General features: G+C 32.0%; 1 protein-coding gene and 1 long non-coding RNA gene across 2 annotated transcripts in view; one reads left to right on the forward strand and one right to left on the reverse strand.

Moving 5' to 3' along the window:
- Positions 1–15,208, forward strand: part of LOC134681682 (uncharacterized) — a 35,699-nt gene extending 20,491 nt beyond the window's left edge. Inside the window, exon 2 of the mRNA XM_063541329.1 lies at positions 14,201–15,208. Coding sequence (XP_063397399.1) covers positions 14,201–14,866 — 666 coding nt within the window. The 3' untranslated portion in view covers positions 14,867–15,208. The remainder of the gene's footprint in view (positions 1–14,200) is intronic.
- Positions 2,269–12,664, reverse strand: LOC134681681 (uncharacterized). Its single transcript, XR_010100660.1, has 4 exons — positions 12,563–12,664; positions 7,032–7,170; positions 4,616–4,665; positions 2,269–2,783 (listed from the first exon to the last, which is right to left on the reverse strand). It is a non-coding gene; the product is annotated as an uncharacterized LOC134681681 (long non-coding RNA).
- Positions 15,209–16,290: the final 1,082 nt, after the last annotated feature.

Consider the following 16,290-nt stretch of genomic DNA (forward strand, 5'->3'; position numbering starts at 1 on the left):
TATAAATTATTGTAATAAAGGGTTTTCAGAATTTATGGATAAATATTGGAAAGAATTTGTATAAACTGCAAAATCCTTCTCACTATACAAATCCTTAACACTGTATCTCTCTCAAATAAACCGAAATTGTAAAATACGTTCATGCTTCGGTAATGAAACCCACATACAATGCTGACCCAAAAATCTACTACAATATAAATTGCACTACAACATTAGAAAGTTAACATTATGCCAAAAGATTATTTCATTTCGGTTAGGAGTTTTAGAGTAGATGGTGATAATAACAACGAGTAATATAATGAGCAGATACATGTCCTACAAAAGTAAACACAAAGACAACTTGAAGATAAAATTACAGATAAAGAACTAACGATTTACGTTTTGTGGGTGGTGCCAACATAAACGATACGATAGTTTGTGCAGATTTACAAATTCTGACCATAATCCTGCAATTTGTATTATATCAAATGTACACAAGGGATTATAGGTGTTGTTTCTCGAATTCAAGCTCATACTGCCTACTGTACAAATTCTGACCATTATCCTGCAATTTGTATTATATCAAATGTACACAAAGGATTGTATGTGTTGTTTTTCGAATTCAAGCACATACTGCCTACTGTATAAATGTACATTGATAGATTTCAGTTATACCCAAGTATCTATATAGCTCCTGTAGTCGGTAAACTCCCAACCGTGATCCTTTACAATAAAGGTTATGGTTATCCATGTGAAATTGTTTAACATATAATCCCTTATTATAATGATTTTGTATTATCATTGTGGCATATATCAAACTCATTCGTTCAGTGTATACATTCAAGTTTGTGGTTATATGTCTTTTGATTAAGTTAACCCATTTTAATTCATATTTCATAGTGAGTCTTTCTATGTTGTGATGTCACACTGTTAAGTTAAGGGTTAAGCTTGGTACCTATCAAAAAAATTAATTCCGCTGCATTTGTTATTCGCCTGTCCTCATTAGGTACCTGATGTTCAGTGGTTGTTGTTTGTTAACGTGGTTCATAAGTGTTTCTCGTTTTTTCATTTAGATAAATTCGTTTGTGTTCCCGTTTGAATGGTTCACACTAATGAGTTTGGGCCCTATATAGCTTGCCGTTCGGTGTGAGCCAAAACTCTGTGTTGAAGACCGAACTTTGACTTAAACATGTTATAATTGGTTACTCTTCAACTTGGGACTTGAATTGAGATTTGTCTCATATCACATCTTGTTATATATATATATATATATATAAATATGAAGGATTGTAGATGTTCCTTCTCAAATATCAACACTTACATCCTCCTAATTATAAAAAAAGAAGATATGGTATGATTGCCAATGAGACAACTCTCCACAAGAGACCAAATCGACACAGAAAATAACAACTTATGTCTTAAGGTCACCATACGGCCTTCAACTATGAGCATAAACCACAGCTTTATAATTTTCCTGGAAATATTTCATATTTGTTTTTGTATATGTCTTGTAGTCAGTAAAATACAAAATGTGTATGAAGGATTGTAGATGATCTATCTCAAATATGAACGCTTGCAGCCTACTGCATAAAGGTTTATGGAAAGATTTGATCCTTACTAATGTACTTCAGATTTTCTATTTATGAGTTTGACTGTTCCTCTTGTATATTTCGTTCCTCTTTTATATATCTCTTGCAGTTGGGAAAATACCAAAAATGTATGAAGAATTGTAAATTTTCCCTCTCAAATATCATCACTTGCAGCCTACTGTATAAATGTTTGTGAAAAGATTTCATCCTAACCCATGTACCTATATACATGTATCCCTTGCAGTTAGTAAAATATCAAATGTGTATGAAGCATTGTAGATGTCCTCAAAGGTTGACACTTGCAGCCTACTGAATAAATTTTCATGGAGAATTTCAACACATGCAGCCTACTCTATAAGTGTCTTTTGGATATATTTCACCCTGACTAAAGTACCTATGCATGTCTAACAGTCGATAACATATAAAATGTGCATATAAAAGATTGTAGATGTTCCCTCTGGAATAATCTGAATATTTTCGGAAACCAATGACTCTATTTTATGAGCTTTATTTACAATTATTTCATGATTTTCCAAGTCTCCATATCATAAGACTATTTACATTTTCTTATCATCATCATAGACACAATATTTATTTCTTGTCAATAAAGAGATGAGGAATTTCATTATATATACAGAAAAGCAATCATATATGACTGTTGCTGGAAAATTGTCACATTGATACAAAGTAAAAGTATTGATTAAATTTTAGAACTTTTATTTTATGAAAATAAAACCTAAATAACATAGAACGAAAGATCCACTAAACTCAATACATTGTACAATTCTAGATATTCCAATACATAAATGCATGAACAACGTATATACATTCTTAACTACACAATAAAACTGTTTTCATTTGATTTTAAACAGCCAGGAATCTGTTTACTTTCACCTTTTAGATATAACATTTTATACATAGAATATAAAATGTATTCATGTAAATGAATTCTATGTTTGTTACTTTAATGATAACCATTTTCCGAGTAGTAAAAAGTTCATCTTAATGCATTTTAAATCATTGCACGTCTTCAAAATATAAGAACACAGTTCAGTTGTCCTCCACATGGCAGATATTTTATCCAAGAACAAATTACAATATTAATTAATTATAACAAAAACACAGATCTAAGCACAGTAAAATAGTCTCCCCTGTTCTGTAAAGATTCTTGTTCGTATTCTTTCTTAATTGTGTGGCCGGCACTAAATCTTTAACCTACAAAATAATATATGGTTCAATTGAATAAATAATTAGTCCAATACAATACAGAATTTCAATGCCTCAAACAGTTGTACCCATATTTTGACTATTTTATTAATTGTGACTGTTTATTTAACGCATCATGTAAATGTAGCGGAATTTGATGAGACTGTTATTAAAGTGAGAGGGTTAGCGCTACAGAACCAGGTTTAATCCACCATTTTCTACATTTGAAAATGCCTGTACCAAGTCAGGAATATGACAGTTCTTGTCTATTCGTTTTTGATGCGTTTTGTTTTTTGATATTGCCATGTGATTATGGACTTTCCAAATTGATTTTCCTCTGAGTTCAGTATTTTTGTGATTTTACTTTTTGTTATTTATTTTCCATCAAAGAATAAAGAGGAGTGTTTCATCAGTGCAAAAACAGAACATAATCCCAAGATTGTATCAAATTGTAAACTTTGTAATGCAGAAATACAATTCTTTTGTGAGACCAATCATTTAAATGAAAAGTTAAAATTATTTTTTTCTTTAGTAATGACTTTACACAGAACCATGACTCAGATGATTTACCTTTTTGTTTTATGAAATGACAATGTGAGAGAAAACAAGGCTTAATCATAACTATTTCTTTTTATCAAGTATCAATAATAAGAATGTGTTGGTGAATATGTAAACTGTGATGATTAAAATATATAGTGTTGTGATAGACAAACATACTGAAGTGATAGACATACATAGTGTGGTGATAGGTAAACAAAGCATGGTGATAGACAATAGTGTGGTGATAGACAAACATACTCAAGTGATAGATAAACATAGTGTGGCGATATACAAACATAGCATGGTTACAGACAAACATAGTGTGGTGATAGACAGACTTAGTGTCGTGATAGACATACATAGTGTAGTGATAGACAAACATAGTGTAGTGAAAGACAATAGTGTGGTAATGGACAAGTGTGGTGATAGACAAACATAGTGTGGTGAAAGACAATAGTGTGGTGATAGACCACAGTGTGGTGATAGACAAAAATATTGTGGTGATAAATACACAGACTGTGGTGAATGATTTATGTAGTGTGGTGATTAATTATGTGTGGCGGTAGATATTTTATATGTGGCAATAATTATACTAGATATATAATATGTGGTGGTATATACATTATGTGTGTGCCAGCAGAAGTATTATGTAGACCTAGTTACAAGTACAATAACACTGAAACAATATATTTCTAAGGTTTACTCATCTTGAATGTTAGAATCTTTGACTGACAGTTAGTATACCATATTTGCTACTTTTATTGAAAAGATATCTGACATGATATTTACATGAAATATTGCACGATATGTTGGAGCAGCTATTCTTTAAAAATAATTTCTTTTAAATTATTTCATTTCAACCAGGATTGTTTAATTGCTTATTAACTCTTTACATACATATGTATAATACTTTGCTAATTAACTCTTTACATACATATGTATAATACTTTGCTAATTAACTCTTTACATACATATGTAAAGAGTAAAGTGTTGGTGTTGGTATGAATATCAATTATTTGGTCATTTTTTATAAATTTCCTGTTTACAAAGCTTTGGTTTTTTCAAAAAACTAAGGATTTCCTTATCCCAGGCATAAATTACCTTTGTCTTATTTGGCACAACTTTTTGGAATTTTGGATCCTTAATACTCTTCAACTTTGTATTTGTTTGGTTTTTAACTATTTTGATATGAGCGTCACTGATGAGTCTTATGTAGACGTAACTTGCGTCTGGCGTACTAAGTTATAATCCTGGTACCTTTGATAACTATGAGTAATACTTTTAATTTCAATGAAGATTACCTTTTCCTTTTCTTCTATGTTCTATCTTTCAAAAATTTAGTTTCATTTTTCTGAAGAAAAAAAATAATAACAGTGAGGTGTCACATTGAGTAATTTTAAGTTTAAATCTAAATAAACATAAACAGATTTCTGCACAAAACGGTGGATTATTATCATGCTCATATCTACTTTTAAAATGATATAAATAGGGCTTTAAAAGATATACCCAGTGGTGTGATAGAAATAATATATAAATTGAGGTGAAAATATACAGTGAAGTGATTGATCAATAAAGTAAAGGTGTTTAATATGTAGAAATATACATAGAGACTGTTGGGGGTAGATATAGAGAGTGGGTAATAGATATAGAGAGTGATTGATGATTGATGTATAAAGTGAGGTGATTGATAAATAAAATGAAGTGATAGGTGTTTATGATGTGGTCATTAATATAAAGACTGTGGAGATACATATCGAGAGTATGGGGATATATATATATAAAGTGTGTGGTGATTGATATATAAAGTGAAGTGATGGATAAATAAAGGAAAGTGATTGGTGTTTGTTATTTGGTCATAAACATAGAGACTATGGGGTAGATATAGAGAGTTTGGGGATAGATATAGAGAGTGTGTGGTGATTGATGTATAAAGTGAGGTGATTGATTAAAAAAAGTAAGGTGGTAGGTGTTTATGATGTGGTCATAAACATAGAGACTGTGGGTATAGATATTGACAGTGTGGTGAGTGACACAGAGATTATGAGGATATATATAGAGAGTGTGTTGATTGCTATATAAAGTGAGGTTATTGATAATAAAGTGTGGTGATAGGTGTTTATTATGTGAAGATATACAGAGAGACTTTTGGGGTAGACAAAAAGAGTGGGGGATAGATATAGAGAGTGTGTGAGTGGTGATTGATATATAAAGTGAGGTGATTGATAAATAAAGTAGGATGATAGGTGTTTATTTTGTGGGGATAGATATAAAAAGTGTGTGGTGATTTATATATAAAGTGAGGTGATGGATATATAAAGTAAAGTGATTGGTGTTTGTTATTTGGTCATAAACATGGAGACTGTGGGATAGATACCCAAAGTATGGGGATAGATATAAAAAGTGTGTGGTGATTGATATATAAAGTGAGGTGATTGATAAATAAAGTGAGGTGATAGGTGTTTATGATGTGGTCATAAACATAGAGACTGTTGGGATATATATTGAAAGTTTGGTGATTGATATATAAAGTGAGGTGATTGATAAATGAAGTGAGGTGATAGGTGTTTATTATGTGAAGATATACAGATAGAATTTTGGGGTAGATACAGAGAGTGGGGGATAGATATATAGAGAGTGTGTGTGGTGATTGATACATAAAGTGAGGTGATTGATAAATAAAGTAAGATGACAGGTGTTTTTTGTGTGGAGATATACTGAGAGATTTTTGGGGCAGATATAGGGAATTGGGGATATATATATAGAGAGTGTGGTGATTGATATATACAGTAAGGTTAGTGATAAATAAAGTGAGGTGATAGGTGTTTATAATGAGAAGATATACAGATAGACTTTGGGGTAGATAAAGAGAGTTTGGGATATATATATAGAGAGTGTGTGTGTGGTGATTGATATATAAAGTGAGGTGATTGAGAAATAAAGTAAGATGATAGGGGTTTATTGTGTGGAGATATGTAGAGAGACTATTGGAGCAGATATAGAGACTTGGGGATATATATAGAGAGAGTGTGGTGATTGATACATAAAATGAGGTGATTGATAAATAAAGTGAGGTGATAGGTGTTTATTATGTGGAGATATACAGAGAGACTTTTGGGGAAGATATACAGAGTATGGGGATATATATAGAGAGTATGGGGATATATATAGAGAGTGTGGTGATTGATATATAAAGTGAGGTGATTGGTAAATAAAGTAAGGGGATAGCCTTTGTATTACCCTGAGATATACATAGAGACTATTATGATACTACTATGATATATACATAATGACTGTTGGAGAGTGTAGTGACAGATAATCATAGTATGGGGATAGCTATTGAGACTGTAGTGATAGATAATCATAGTATGGGGGTAGCTATTGAGACTGCACTAAGTCTTACAATAGGCAGAGATTATGAATAACTATTGAAAAATACTTCTTTCTCAATTGATCAATGCATATTTTAGTTTTGCAACTAAAAGTACGAAAATGTGTCAAATCTAATATTTTCCACATGAACTTGAACGTGAGATATAACCACCTTTCAAATGTCCTACAGTTTTAACCACCACATACGGTAGACTTATTGATGATGAACATTATGTGTGGTGATGAATATAGCGACTGTAGCAATGGAGGAATATATGAACCACCACACTATATATATCTTTTTTCAAGTTATTATTTTTTAAGTATCATTTTCTAAAAATACTTTACCATCACTATAACTGAGTGCTGCTTGGTTGTAAATCATTTAACTATTCTTGTTATTTCATTTAAAATTAGATGTATCCATGTTCTTTCTTCCATTTTCAGCAATGACCTCTAAATCCCTGCAAAATGTCGTTTGGTATTTCTGTAAGAAGAACAAAAATATAAATAATGAATTTGAGAATTGCTACATGATAAGTATACAAGCTAGTACAAACATATCTCAGTGGACATTGCATATCTGCATATCTCCTTTCACAGTAAATTATACATTGACCAGTATATTTCTCTCACTTATAGAATATACAAGTTATAGTATACAGTCTGGTGAAAAATAGATACAGAATGATGATAGATATAATCATTGTGTTACTATAAATATGATAAGATGGTGATAAATAGATATAGATAGGTGATAAGTGTGAACTTAGTTATAGTGGGGTTATGTGTATATACAGTGAGGTAAAGAATACACAGAATAGTATTAAGATATATACAGTGTGATGATATATAAACAAAAGGATGATATATATATATATTTCTCTAACTCTATGGAAATTTATCCCTTTCCGAACCCATTGTATAAAAAAATTTAATCAACGTGTGGTTGCTGGTGATCTCAAAAGATCATTGGATGATTTTGAGGGTCATGACCTTTTTAGCTACATGTAACTGAATGAATCAAAATACGATAACAGGTGTTAATGAAATTGACAACTTCGTGCAATGTGAAAGGCACTCGAAGGGGATTTTCGGTTAACAAAAAAAGAAAATGTCTTTTTTATCATTAGAGAAACAGATTCTTACATAGTTACTCGTGGATTATCGGATTTATCCAATCTCGATAGTTAAATTATAAATTTTAAAGTCCTCGCCGAGGCGGCTCGGACTTAAACAGATACACAGTGTGGTGATATATGTATAAAGTGAGGTGATAGAGATATAAAATGTAGTGAAAGATGTACATTGTATTGATAGATATATTGAATAAGGTGATAGATATATAAACAGAGGTGGTATATTAATAAAATGAGGTCTTACTTATATAGAATGAAGTGATAGATATACAAAGTGTGGTGACATATATACAGCGTGTTGATAGATATATGAAGTGTTGTGACATATGATCAGTTAGGTGATAGATGTATAAAGTGTGATGATAGATATATAAAGTGTGATGATAGATTTATAAAGTGTGGTGATAGATACATAATGTGTTGTGGCATATGATGTGTTAGATGATAGATGTATATAGTGTGGTGATAGATATATACAGTGTGATGATAGATATATAAAGTAAGGTGATTAATGATAGAGTGATAATATACACAGTGTGGTGATTAATGATAGAGTGGTAATAAATATATACAGTGTGGTGAAAGATGATACACAGTGGTGATACATATAAAGAGTAGGGTGATTGATGATACAGAGTGGTGAAAGATATATACACTATGAGGATTGATGAAACAGAGTAGTGATAGCTATATACAGTGTGGTAATTGGTGATACAGAGTGGGGATAGATATCTAGTGTGGTGATAGATATATACATGTAGGTGATTGATGATACAGAGTGCTGATAGATATTTACAATAGGGTGACTGATGATACAGAGTGGTGATAAATATATAGTTTGGTGATTGATGATACAGAGTGGTGATAGATATTAACAGCAAGGTGATTAATGATACAGAGTGGTGATAGATATGTAGAGTGTGGTCATAAATATATATTCCGCAAGTTGGTGTCCTACAGATACAGTCCTACATATATCCCTAGGCTGTATTTATATTCTATACAGATATCAGTCATGTGGTATGCTTTTATATGTTCTGTTTGTTTTTCAAATATCTCTTTATAGCAATAAAAATCCCACCAATTTTCTGAAAAGATACACACATAAACTATAGTCTTTTCTACCATGGCAATAATAGTTTTCAAAATTAAAATGTGTATGATTGTGCAAAAGTAAGATTATAGATATGTAAAGTGTAGAAACAGATGTATAAAGTGAGGTGATTGATATATTAGGTGTGGTGATAGTCATAGAAAGTGTGGTGATAGATACATACAGTGAGGTGATAAGATATATAAAGTGTACTTACAAATGTCTAAAGTGTGGTGACAGATATATATGTAAAGTTAGGTGATTGATATATGAAGGGTGGTGATAGATATATATAAAAAGTGTGGGGACAGATTTATAAAATGTGGTGGCAGATATATAGAGTGAGGTGATAGATATATTTAGTTTGGTGATAAATATATAAAGTGTAGTTACTGTGATAAATATATAAAGTGAGGTGATAGATATATGTAGTGAGTGATGGATATATAAAGTGTGATCATGGATATGTTAAGTGTAGTGATAGATATATAAAGTATGGTGACAGATATATAAGGTGTGGTGATAGATATATAAAGTCTGGTGACAGATATATAATGTGTAGTGACAGATGAACAGTGTAGTGATAAATGAACAGTGTGGTGATAGATGTATAAAGTTTAGTGATAGATAAATATAAAGTGAGGTGATGGGTTTATGAAGTATGGTGATAGATATATAAAGTGAGGTGATAGATATATATATAAGATGTGGTGATGTGTATAAGGTGTGGTGATGTGTATAAGGTGTGGTGATGTGTATAAGGTGTAGTGATGTATATATAATGTGTGGTGACAGATATTAAAAGTGTGGTGAAAGATTTATGAAGTATGGTGACAGATATATATGGTGTGGTGACAAATATATACAGTATGGTGACACATTTATAAAGTGTGGTGATAGATATGTAAAGTGTGGTAACAGATAAATAAAGTGTAGTGACAGATACATAAATTGTGGTAAAAGATATATAAAAAGTGGTGACAGATATGTAAAGTGTGGGGATAGATATATAAAGTCTGGTGACATATATATAGAGTGTAGTTAGAGATATATAAAGTGAGGTGATAGATATATATAGTGGGGTGATTGATATATATAGTGTGGTGCTGGATATGTTAAGTGTGGTGATAGATATATAAAGTGTGGTGATAGATATATAAAGTCTAGAGATAGATATATAGTGTTGTGACAGATATATAAAGTGTGGTGACAGATATATAAAGTGTGGCGATCGATATATAAAGTGTGTTGATTGATATATAAAGTGTAATTATAGATACATAAAGAGAGGTGATAGATATATTTAGTGAGGTGATTGATATATAAAGTGTGGTGATGGATATGTTAAGTGTGGTGACAGATATATAAGGTGTGGTGACAGATATATAAAGTGTGGTGATAGATATATAGTGACATGATGGATATATAAAGTGTGGAGATGGATAATTTAAGTATAATGACAGATATATAAAGTGTGGTGAAAGTTATATAAAGTATGGTGATAGATATATAAAGTGTGGTGACAGATATATAAAGTGTGCTGATTGATATAAAAAGTGTGGAGACAGATATATAAAGTGTGCTGATTGATAAATAAAGTGTGGTGACAGATATATAAAGTGTGGTGATAGATATATAAAGTGTGTTGATTGATATATAAAGTGTAATCATAGATATATAAAGAGAGGTGATAGATATATTTAGTGAGGTGATTGATATATAAAGTGTGGTGATGGATATGTTAAGTGTGGTGACAGATATATAAGGTGTGGTGACAGATATATAAAGTGGGGGATAGATATATAGTGACATGATGGATATATAAAGTGTGGTTATTGATAGGTTAAGTATAATGACAGATATATAAAGTGTGGTGAAAGTTATATAAAGTATGGTGATAGATATATCAAGTGTGGTGACAGATATATAAAGTGTGCTGATTGATATAAAAAGTGTGGTGACAGATATATAAAGTGTGCTGATTGATAAATAAAGTGTGGTGACAGATATATAAAGTGTGGTGATAGATATATAAAGTGTGTTGATTGATATATAAAGTGTAATTATAGATATATAAAGAGAGATGATAGATATATTTAGTGAGGTGATTGATATATAAAGTGTGGTGATGGATATGTTAAGTGTGGTGACAGATATATAAGGTGTGGTGACAGATATATAAAATGGGGGGATAGATATATAGTGACATGATGGATATATAAAGTGTGGTGATTGATAGGTTAAGTATAATGACAGATATATAAAATGTGGTGATGGATATGTTAAGTGTGGTGTAAGTTATATAAAGTATGGTGATAGATATATAAAGTGTGGTGACAGATATATAAAGTGTGCTGATTGATATAAAAAGTGTGGTGACAGATATTTAAAGTGTGCTGATTGATAAATAAAGTGTGGTGACAGATATATAAAGTATGGTGATAGATATATAAAGTGTGGTGATATAGATATATAAAGTCTTGTGACAGATATATACAGTGGTGATAGATATATAAATTGTGGTGATGGATATGTCAAGTGTAATGACAGATATATAAAGTGTGGTGATAGATATACAAAGAGTGGTGACAGATATATAAAATGTGGTGACAGATATATAAAGTATGGTGACAGATATATAAAGTGTGGTGACTGATATATAAAGTTTGGTGACAGATATATGAAGTGTGGTGACAGATATAGAAAGTTCAGTGACAGATATATAAAGTGTGGTGGCAGAATATAAAGTGTGGTGACAGATATATAAAGTAGTGATAGATATATAAAGTGTGGTTATGGATATGTCAAGTTTAATGACAGATATACAAAGTGTGGTGACAGATATATAAAGTGTGGTGACAGATATATAATGTCTGGTGATAGATACATGTATATAAAGTGTGGTGACAGAACATAAAGTGTGGTGACAGAACATAAAGTGTGGTGACATTTATATATAAAATGTGGTGACAGATATATAAAGTGTGGTGACAGATATTATGGTGACAAATATATAAAGTCTGGAGACAGATATATAAAGTGTGGTGACGGATATATAAAATGTGGTGACAGATATAAAAAGTGTGGTGACAGATATATCAATTGTGGTGACAGATATATAAAGTCTGGTGACATATATATATAAAGTGTGGTGACAGATATATAAAGTATGGTGACATATATATAAAGTCTGGTGAAATATATGATAAAGCGTTTATAACATGGCAAAATCTGTATCACATATCGCATCACCCTCGACCAATATCATAAAGTGACAGAAGAGATAAATCAACTGAGGTCCTAGATATATAGCAATTATCTATCATATTGAATACACCTTAATTATTGGTAATCCTGGCTGATCCGACTGCATAGAACTTATGACAAATACAACAATCATGAAAATCATTTTTCCTTTGTGGATCCATTTTTTTTTTTAATTCAAAATTTTACTACAACCTGTGTGATATCCAGTAATGGCGGACAAATAGTGATAAGGTGCAGTGGCGGATCTAGGGGAGGGTTCAGGGGGGTTGGAACCCCCCTTTTTTTAACGATCAATGCATTGGAATGGTGACTTATAGTTGGACCCCCCCCTCTTTTTTAAATGGCTGGATTCGCCCCTGATAAGGTGTATGAAAAATTACCATCAACATCAAACCACTCTCGTTTTACAAGATTTGTTACATTTTTCACCACCTCTATAATACTCAGTCTATAGTTTCAAGTTTCAAGTCCTAACACAAATCTATCTCCACATAGAAGATTTTTTTTCAAAAAGTGAAAGTAGAAACTACCGGATCCGCCCAGTTCCGGTTGCGCATGCGCACAAATACGAGGTTACAGTCCGGGTTACAATATCTATAACCTTGTGGGTGCTATAAACAGTTTCGTATAAAAAACTAGGGGTTATTCCCTGACTAAAAATAACCATGGAGGGAAACCCCTGTTTATTAACTCAATTGGTGCAAAAGTATCATGTTTTTTGTGTTTGATTGTAAAATATAGTTAATTAGCTTTCAATTAAAACAGGTTGAATGATTGAAATATTTTAAAAAATTAAATTAACTTTACATGTTTTGAGGGGAGACAATTTTGTAAACATCCTGTTTTTTTGGCAGTGAAAATTGAAAACTTATTTGCAGCCACTGTAGCTCTTTTCGGAGCAGGAAACCGTACCCTGAAACAAGATTTTTTTGAAAGGCCAGGTAAAAACCTACAAATTTCATACAGTTTTGATTATGAAAAATGTGCATGGATCATGTCTTCATGTCTGTGCACATGACCTGGTTTCAAGTTTTTTCTGTCAAAATTAGAGCTTTTTTCCCCCATGTTCATTGGATGGAATGTTTTTAATATATTAAAAGTACACATTATTTTTATTTCATTATAAACTAGAGAACATTCTGATTCTAGTGATATCAAGTTTTATACAAGTATCTTTATTAATCAGTCCACCACTAAGGGTCACTTATGCATGGTCCCTAAAAATGTGACGTCATAGAAAAAAACTGTTGATTGCACCCTGTATATTATATACCTCAACAAGCAGGAAGTAAAGTGATGATTCAAAAATTAGAGTCAAAAATGGTAACCACAATTCCGGATTTGGATCCAGAACATAAGCAATTATAAAAAAAGAAGATGTAGTATGATTGCCAATGAGACAACTATCCACAAAAGACCAAAATGACACAGACATTAACAACTAAAGGTCACCGTACGGCCTTTTAACAATGAGCAAAGCCCATACCGTATAGGTCCCTATAAGATAATGTAAAACAATTCAAACGAGAAAACACTGCGTTTTAAGGCGATACCAAAGAGAATTCTTATGTCATCTGATTTTCAATTATTGTTGATGACCCATGAAATAAATCGATGACTTAATTATTTACTACAGTAATAGATTGAATTTGAATTCCCAGCGACGAAACGTTGGTATATTTATTTAACATTGTGGGTCCGTCCGTCCATCCATCCGTCACTATCTTTGTATACCTATAATCATGTTGGACATATTTTTGTTGTTGTTGAATTTCACATAATTCGGTATCAGTTTTTGAACTTTTGTAATTTGGAGTATTTTTTACTATAAATGGATTACATGCAGGTTGGTATCTGTAACTTTTATTACAGTTCATTAGACATGACCTTTTTGACTAATTTCTGTATCAATGTTATGTAGGGGTAGATTTTACCTTCAGTCTAAATAACTTACATAATCGCCAAAAGCGACTGTGTAATAACCAATACCGTAAATTAATAATAGTCATTTTTTGCAGGTTTTACGGAGAATCGACAAATCAATGCATTTTGAAGATGCCCATTTAGAATTGTCCTCAGATGAACTCACAAACAGTCTTATCTTGTTTTTGAAAGAAAATTTTTGGCCAGATGAACCTTTATGGAAATCTTTAGGACTACAAATTGACGATGAAGTGACTAGAAGGTTTGCATCCCGTTTGAAAGATAACTTGTCAATTTTGTTGGTTTCGAACACCTCGGGAGAAATCATTGGGTGTAGGACAATGTTTCTAGAAACATTAAACGAAGTAGACGACATGAGAATACTGCAGATCAAAAATGAAAAATTGAGAAAAGTGCGAACATTTCTTGGTCATAAATGGATTGAAAGGAACGTATTTCAGCATTTTGGTGTGGATAAAGCAATGCATTTTCTAGCTTTGGCAACTCATAAAAATCACAGAGGGCGGGGAATAGCTTCGAAATTAATGAAGGCTTCACTTGAATTTTGTACAGAACTAGGATTTACTCCAGTTTGTATTGTTGGTGAATGTACTTCCAACATTTCACAAAAAATATTTGAGAAATTTGAGTTTGAAAACTTATACACAGTTAGATATGATGATTATAAAGTGAACGACGAAATTGTTTTCACGGACACAGGCGACAGCAAAACAGCCAAGTTCTATGTAAAACAGTTGTGAAAAATATGTTTTCGCTTTTAAATTTTATAACCTCATTGTACTTCGTGCATCACATTATTCAGATTGCCTTTTTATCAAAAGTTATATGATCTAACATTCGGTCACAGGGGTTTGTTACAATTGCCGGGTTTACTATCCATACGAACCCTGTGTATTTTAGGGGTTCGTATGAATAGTGAACCCGGCAATTGTAACATACCCCTGTGATTCGGTCTTTATCAAGAACAATATGTTGCCGTGGTATAGGTTTTTTCAGTATATGGATAGTAAACTGCACATTGCCAGAAAACAAAGAAATAGTGATGGCAACGTTAAATACGTTAATATAGTCATGCAAATAGACAGGAGATAACAAAAAATAAATTTAAAACATTAATTTACAAAATTTTAATCCGCTAACCGAGTCCCTGTGGATTATCATTGTCTTACCAATAAGTCGACAAATACCACGATGATTTTGTTTGGGTGTCACTAGTCAAGTTGATGGGAACTCGGCTTAACCTACCGGCGATCCTGACACCATCCACAGTATTTAGTTTACTGCATGTTCACGAATATAGTATACTAACTGCGACGATTAAAGTTGTAAAAACCGGTCCTACTAAAATGCGCCCGGGAGCGCCCGGGTGAAGAAAAAGCGCCCGGGGAAAAGAAAAAGCGCCCGGAGAAGAAAATATAGCGGCCGGGGAACAGAAAAAGCGCCCGGGAGAAGAAAATAATAATATTTCATAACAATATTTTTTTTCCTTAAAAAATAACTAATCATTGCTTGTTTTGTCCTAAGTAATAGAAATGGGGATATGTACGATGCTACATCTAAAGTGTTGTTGTACTTTTACATTTTACATTTTAAATTGTATATAAGTAAGTAAATAAATATAAATAAGAGTATAAAGAAGAATCATGATTGCCGGTTATTAAAAATAATCGGTGCTTGAGGTCTATTATTTTCGAAACTGCATGTTGAAACATGGCTTTTGATGTCTTACATGTTATAAATCTGCCGCATAAACTGTGATCCATTAATATTATTATCAGTCTTTCGAAATAGTATTCATATAATATTGTTAAAATTGAAATATTCATACTTGTTTTTGTGCTTTATTACAAATGTCTATTATCTGAATTTGCAAATTACTTGTCTAAAATTTAAAAAAAAATCAATGTCCATAACTTAACAAAGTTGTCTCATGCCAATAAAATATCTAAATATTTTCCCCGGGCGCTTTTTTGTTCCCCGGGCGCTATATTTTCTTCTCCGGGCGCTTTTTATTTTCCCCGGGCGCTTTTTCTTCACCCGGGCGCTCCCGGGCGCATTTTAGTAGGACCCGTAAAAACCAAGGAAACTGACAACAATTTACTGCACGAGAACAAGAATTAATTGTCGTGTTTTTTTTGGTTGGATGTTGTTTTCGAATCTTCTA

The sequence above is a fragment of the Mytilus trossulus genome, chromosome 8 (genome assembly GCF_036588685.1).
Source record: "Mytilus trossulus isolate FHL-02 chromosome 8, PNRI_Mtr1.1.1.hap1, whole genome shotgun sequence".
Classification (NCBI taxonomy): domain Eukaryota; kingdom Metazoa; phylum Mollusca; class Bivalvia; order Mytilida; family Mytilidae; genus Mytilus; species Mytilus trossulus.